Source organism: Argopecten irradians, unplaced genomic scaffold (genome assembly GCF_041381155.1).
Source record: "Argopecten irradians isolate NY unplaced genomic scaffold, Ai_NY scaffold_0099, whole genome shotgun sequence".
Taxonomy (NCBI): domain Eukaryota; kingdom Metazoa; phylum Mollusca; class Bivalvia; order Pectinida; family Pectinidae; genus Argopecten; species Argopecten irradians.
This window is the reverse complement of record NW_027187566.1, coordinates 68176-76018: the sequence shown is the minus strand read 5'-3', so window position 1 is coordinate 76018 and position 7843 is coordinate 68176. Positions and strand designations below refer to the sequence as shown.

General features: G+C 29.7%; 1 protein-coding gene across 1 annotated transcript; it reads right to left on the bottom strand.

Annotated features, from left to right (window-relative positions):
- Positions 1–113: 113 nt before the first annotated feature.
- Positions 114–551, bottom strand: LOC138311738 (probable splicing factor, arginine/serine-rich 6). The gene has a single exon (XM_069252960.1). It carries the CDS (start codon positions 549–551, stop codon positions 114–116), a length of 438 nt encoding a protein of 145 aa, XP_069109061.1.
- Positions 552–7843: the final 7292 nt, after the last annotated feature.

Sequence of the window (7843 nt, the reverse complement as noted above, 5' to 3'; positions counted from 1 at the left end):
TACGAATTTTGTCTAATAATTCACGCTCAATTCTCAGACGTGTGACTCTTTCAAGTTCCCTAATAATGTTAATAGTTCGAGGAAGATCCGATGATCGATATGGCCTACATCCGTCAGCTTGTCATCCTCATCGTCCTCCTGTAATCGACCTCCTCCCTGCTGTGATATGGAGGAGACCGTCTCCGGTAATCACGATCTCGTTCACTCCTCCGTCTCTCTCTCTCTCTGTCTTCCCTTCTGCTGTCATGGTCACGCCCCCCTCTCCTGTCGTCATAGTTACGATATTTTTCGGAGAATTTTGTATAGTCAATACCATTGGTTGATAGTTCCACCTTTAAATTCGTACCAAACACGTGTTTTCCATTCATTTCCTCCGAGGCAGTAAGCGCATGCTCTGGTTCATAAAAGTCAATAAAAGCATAACCTCTTGAACCAGGATTACGAGCCACCCAAACTTTCTTAATTTTTCCGAATTTTTCGAAGGTTCTGTGAAGTCGGTCGTTCCCAACATCGTCCACAAGGCCACCTACATATACTTTGGTTTTCGACATTTCCAAAGCTGCCTGGCGATGGCTGAAGGTCGAAACAAGAACGGTATGCATGAAACATAGGTGTAACATATTTGTACTAGTGAGATAGTATGCGGGATGTAAACTGTCTAGATTAAGCATACTGAATTTTGTTTGTGAAGAATGAAATTGTGATATGCTATATTACAATTACTGTTTATTTTTCTAAAGAATTTGTTAATAAAACAATTTAATAGAATGTAAACAAATGCACCAGCACTGTAATTACCTACATCAGCATGTATTCTTAGAAGCTCAATTAAAGACAGGATTAGTTCAATATGCAAGGTATTCACAAATATTTTCCCTACTGACTACGAAATACCATGCACCACTGGAAATATTATTTTGTGACATATTGTACATATGATTATGCTCATAAGTTTAGAGTATCGTTAAGTTTGTTATACTTACCAACGTATAAATACATACTCAAATGTAACACTATCAACTTAAAGCAACATCCGATAAGTATGTCAACAAACTTACCCGTTCCCCTGACAATCAACACTTCACATACAGAGTGATTTTGACTTTTTGATTTTAATACATCGACTATCTAGTGTTAGTAACAGCTGGTCCGCGAATTATTTGTGGCTGCCTAAAATCGATCTGATTACCTCTGAAATGATTGGTGATTTGCTTCTGAATAGAATGCGTCTGGATTTGTATCAAGCTGTTTGGTCCAGTAAACTCAACGATACATTGCCGCGCATTGTTATGCTTATTTCACAAAGTATTTAAATGTACACGTGTTAAACATCGGTGACTAGATGGATGCTTTAAATGTGGTGGTTATCAAAAACATTACCAATTGATTTTTTGTGTGTTTCTATAATGGCAATTCATTATGCTTCAGAACTAATCAAAAACGTTTTCTCGTCCTAACACCGTTTTCGTTTCTACACGAAATTAAATTCTTTTTAAATCTTTGTTAGTTTCTGTTTTCCTTATGTAATTTAACCTTGCTTGTTACAAGCATTTCTATTGGCTTAAAATCATGTCATTCGCCCATCACGTAAAAAGTGACGTCGCCGTTATTAGCGTCGTACTTGATTGGTTGATACAACAGCGTAATAATTTATAACAGAAAAGAGTCCGACAATAAAAGTCGAATTACAGGTAAAAAAATAAACTATAAGGATTAATATAGATATATATATATGTGTGTGTTTTATCATATATGGCTGGAATTCTTATAAACATCATGATTGATTTACATAGCTCTGTTATTGACGAGAATATTAACTACAGTGGGATCCCAGAGTGAAAGAACGCGTCTTAACTGAAAGTAAGATCTCATTTGGTATAGGTGTAATAATTCGCGTTAACGTTATGTTAATGATTTTTGTAATGCGATATTCACATGTTGAAACTGTATAAGATGTAATATTCGCGTTAACGATATTTAATGAATTTGTCGTGATATTTCACATGGTTGTCCTGTATAAGATATTCGCGTTAACGTTATTTAATGATTTGTATGTAATATTTCACATGTTGTAACTGTATAAGATGTAATATCCGTGTTAACGTTATTTAATGATTTGTATGTGATATTTCACATGTTTATACCATATAAGATGTAATATTCGCGTTAACGTTATTTAATGATTTGTATGCGATATTTCACATGTTGAACTGTATAAGATGTAATATTCGCGTTAACGTTATTTAATGATTTGTATGTGATATTTCACATGTTGTACTGTATAAGATGTAATATTCGCGTTAACGTTATTTTATGATCTGAATGTGATATTTCACATGTTAAACTGTATAAGATGTAATATTTCGCGTTAACGTTATTTAATGATCTGTATGTGATATTTCGCATGTTGTACTGTATAAGATGTAATATCCGCGTTAACGTTATTTAATGATTTGTATGTAATATTTCACATGTTGTATTATATAAGATTTAATATTCGCGTTAACGTTATTTAATGATTTGTATGTGATATTTCACATGTTGTACTGTATAAGATGTAAAATATCCGCGTTAACGTTATTTAATGATCTGTATGTGATATTTCACATGTTGTACTGTATCAGATGTAATATCCGCGTTAACGTTATTTAATGATCTGTATGTGATATTTCACATGTTGTACTGTATAAGATGTAATATTTGCGTTAACGTTATTTAATGATCTGTATGCGATATTTCACATGTTGAACTGTATAAGATGTAATATTCGCGTTAACGTTATTTAATGATTTGTATGTGGATATTTCACATGTTGTACTGTATAAGATGTAATATCCGCGTTAACGTTATTTAATGATATCTTTTAGGTGATATTTCACATGTTGTACTGTATATAAGATGTAATATTCGCGTTAACGTTATTTAATGATGATCTGTATGTGATATTTCACATGTTAAACTGTATAAGATGTAATATTTCCGCGTTAACGTTATTTAATGATCTGTATGTGAATATTTCGCATGTTGTACTGTATAAGATGTAATATCCGCGTTAACGTTATTTAATGATTTGTATGTAATATTTCACATGTTGTACATATAAGATGTAATATTCGCGTTAACGTATTTTAATGATTTGTATGTGATATTTCACATGTTGTATACTGTATAAGATGTAATATCCTATCGTTAACGTTATTTAATGATCTGTATGTGATATTTCACATGTTGTACTGTATCAGATGTAATATCCGCGTTAACGTTATTTAATGATCTGTATGTGATATTTCACCATGTTGTACTGTATAAGATGTAATATATTCGCGTTAACGTTTATTTAATGATCTGTATGTGATAATTTCACATGTTGTACTGTATAAGATGTAATATTTGCGTTAACGTTATTTAATGATTTGTATGTGATATTTCGCATGTTGTACTAGTATAAGATGTAATATCCGCGTTAACGTTATTTAATGATTTGTATGTGATATTTCACATGTTGTACTATATAAGATGTAATATTCGCGTTCACGTTATTTAATGATTTGTATGTGATATTTCACATGTTTTGTACTGTATAAGATGATAATATCCGCGTTAAACGGTATTTAATGATTTGTATGTAATATTTCCACATGTTGTACTGATATACATGTTGACTGTATCAGATGTAAATATTCCGCGTTAACGTTATTTAATGATCTGTATGTGATATTTCACATGTTGTACTGTATAAGATGTAATATTGCGTTAACGTTATTTAATGCTTTGTATGTGAAATTTCACATGTTGTACTGTATCAGATGTAATATTACGCGTTAACGTTATTTAATGATCTGTATGTGATATTTCACATGTTGTACTGTATAAGATGTAATATTCGCGTTAACGTTTTTTAATGATTTGTATGTGATAAAGTTCACATGTTATACCCATATAAGATGTAAATATCCGCGTTAACGTTATTTAATGATTTGTATGTGATATTTCACATGTTAATACCATATAAGATGTAATATTCGCGTTAACGTTTTTTAATGATTTGTATGTGATATTTCACCTGTTGTACCATTGGATAAGATGTAATATTCGCGTTAACGTTATTTAATGATTTGTATGTGATATTTCACATGTTGTTACTGTATAAGATGTAATATTCGCGTTAACGTTATTTAATGATCTGTATGTGATATTTCACATGTTGTATTGTATAAGATGTAATATTTGCGTTAACGTTATTTAATGATTTGTATGTGATATTTCGCATGTTGTACTGTATAAGATGTAATATCCGCGTTAACGTTATTTAATGATTTGTATGTGATATTTCACATGTTGTACTATATAAGATGTAATATTCGCGTTCACGTTATTTAATGATTTGTATGTGATATTTCACATGTTGTACTGTATAAGATATAATATCCGCGTTAACGTTATTTAATGATTTGTATGTAATATTTCACATGTTGTACTATATAAGATGTAATATTCGCGTTCACGTTATTTATGATTTGAATGTGATATTTCACATGTTGTTACTGTATAAGATGTAATATCCGCGTTAACGTTTATTTAATGCTCCTGTATGTGATATTTCACATGTTGTACTGTATCAGATGTAATATCCCGTTAACGTTTATTTTTAATGATCTGTATGTGATATTTTTCACAGTTGTACTGTATAAGATGTAATATTTGCGTTAACGTTATTTAATGATTTGTATGTGAAATTTCACATGTTGTACTGTATAAGATGTAATATTCGCGTTAACGTTTATTTAAATGATTTGTGATGTGATATTTCACATGTTGTACCAGTATAAGATGTAATATCCGCGTTAACGTTATTTAATGATTTGTATGTGATATTTCACATGTTGTACTGTATAAGATGTAATATTCCGCGTTAACGTTATTTAATGATCTGTATGTGATATTTTTCACATGTTGTACTGTATAAGATGTAATATTCGCGTTAACGTTTGTTTAATGATTTGTATGTGATATTTCACATGTTATAACCATATAAGATGTAATATCCGCGTTAACGTTATTTAATGATTTGTATGTGATATTTAACATGTTATACCATATAAGATGTAATGTTCGCGTTAACGTTTATTTAATGATTTGTATGTGATATTTCACCTGTTGTACTTGTATAAGATGTAATATTCGCGTTAACGTTATTTAATGATTTGTATGTGATATTTCACATGTTGTACTGTATAAGATGTAATATTCGCGTTAACGTTATTTAATGATTTGTATGTGATATTTCACATGTTGAACTGTATAAGATGTAATATTCGCGTTAACGTTATTTAATGATTTGTATGTGATATTTCACATGCTATACCATATAAGATGTAATATTCGTGTTAACGTTATTTAATGGTTTGTATGTGATATTTCACATGTTGTACTGTATAGGATGTAATGTTCGCGTTAACGTTATTTAATGATTTGTATGTGATATTTCACATGTTGTACTGTATAAGATGTAATATTCCGCGTTAACGTTAGTTAATGCTCTGTATGTGATATTTCACATGTTGTACGGTATCAGATGTAATATCCGCGTTAACGTTATTTAATGATCTGTATGTGATATTTCACATGTTGTACTGTATAAGATGTAATATTTGCGTTAACGTTATTTAATGATTTGTATGTGAAATTTCACATGTTGTACTGTATAAGATGTAATATTCGCGTTAACGTTATTTAATGATTTGTATGTGATATTTCACATGTTGTACCATATAAGATTGTAATATCCGCGTTAACGTTATTTAATGATTTGTATGTGATATTTCACATGTTGTACTGTATAAGATGTAATATATTCGCGTTAACGTTATTTAATGATTTGTATGTGATATTTCACATGTTGTACTGTATAAGATGTAATATTCGCGTTAACGTTATTTTAATGATTTGTATGTGATATTTCACATGTTATACCATATAAGATGTAATATCCGCGTTAACGTTATTTAATGATTTGTATGTGATATTTAACATGTTGTACCATATAAGATGTAATGTTCGCGTTAACGTTATTTAATGATTTGTATGTGATATTTTCACCTGTGTGTATTGTATAAGATGTAATATTCGCGTTAACGTTTATTTAATGATTTGTATGTGATATTTCACATGTTGTACTGTATAAGATGTAATATTCGCGTTAACGTTATTTAATGATTTGTATGTGATATTTCACATGTTATGACCTGTATAAGATGTAATATTCGCGTTAACGTTATTTAATGATTTGTATGTGATATTTCACATGCTTATACCATATAAGATGTAATATTCGTGTTAACGTTATTTAATGGTTTGTATGTGATATTTCACATGTTGTACTGTATAGGATGTAATATTCGCGTTAACGTTATTTAATGATTTGTATGTGATATTTCACATGTTATACTGTATAAGATGTAATATTCGCGTTAATGTTATTTAATGATTTGTATGTGATATTTCACATGTTGAACTGTATAAGATGTAATATTCGCGTTAACGTTTTTTAATGATTTGTATGTGATATTTCACATGTTATACCATATAAGGTGTAATATTCGCGTTAACGTTATTTAATGATTTGTATGTGATATTTCACATGTTGTACTGTATAAGATGTAATAGTCGCGTGACGTTATTTAATGATTTGTATGTGATATTTCGCATGTTTTACTGTATAAGATGTAATATTCGCGTTATGTTATTTAATGATTTGTATGTGATATTTCACATGTTGTACTGTATAAGATGTAATATTCGCGTTAACGTTATTTAATGATTTGTATGTGATATTTCACATGTTGTACTATATAAGATGTAATATCCGCGTTAACGTATTTAATGATTGTGTATGTATATTTCACATGTTGTGTACTGTAATAAGATGTAATATCGCGTTAACGTTATTTAATGATTTGTATGTATATTTTCACATGTTGTACTGTATAAGATGTAATATCCGCGTTAACGTTATTTAATGATTTGTATGTGATATTTCACATGTTGTACTGTATAAGATGTAATATTCGCGTTCACGTTATTTAATGATTTGTATGTGATATTTCACATGTTGTACTGTATAAGATGTAATATCCGCGTTAACGTTATTTAATGATTTGTATGTGATATTTCACATGTTGTACTGTATAAGATGTAATATTCGCGTTCACGTTATTTAATGATTTGATGTGATATTTCACATGTTTGTACTGTATAAGATGTAATATCCGCGTTAACGTTATTTTAATGATTTGTATGTGATATTTCACATGTTGTACCATGTATAAGATGTAATATCCGCGTTAACGTTATTTATAATGATTGTATGTGATATTTCACATGTTGTACTGTATAAGATGTAATATTCGCGTTAACGTTATTTAATGATTTGTATGTGAAATTTTCACATGTTGTACTGTATAAGATGTAATATTCGCGTTAACGTTATTTAATGATTTGTATGTGATATTTCACATGTTATACCATATAAGATGTAAATATCCGCGGTTTAACGTTATTTAATGATTTGTAATATTTAACATGTTATATACCATATAAGCGTAATATTCGCGTTAACGTTATTTAATGATTTGTATGTGATATTTCACCTGTTGTATGTATAAGATGTAATATTCGCGTTAACGTTATTTAATGATTTGTATGTGATATTTCACATGTTGTACTGTATAAGATGTAATATTCGCGTTAACGTTATTTAAAATGATTTGTATGTGATATTTCACATGTTGAACTGTATAAGATGTAATATTCGCGTTAACGTTATTTAATGATTTGTATGTGA

What these genes read in the sequence shown, in the direction of transcription:
- LOC138311738 (XM_069252960.1), bottom strand. Translation starts at nt 551, where the DNA reads ATGTCGAAAACCAAAGTATATGTAGGTGGCCTTGTGGACGATGTTGGG.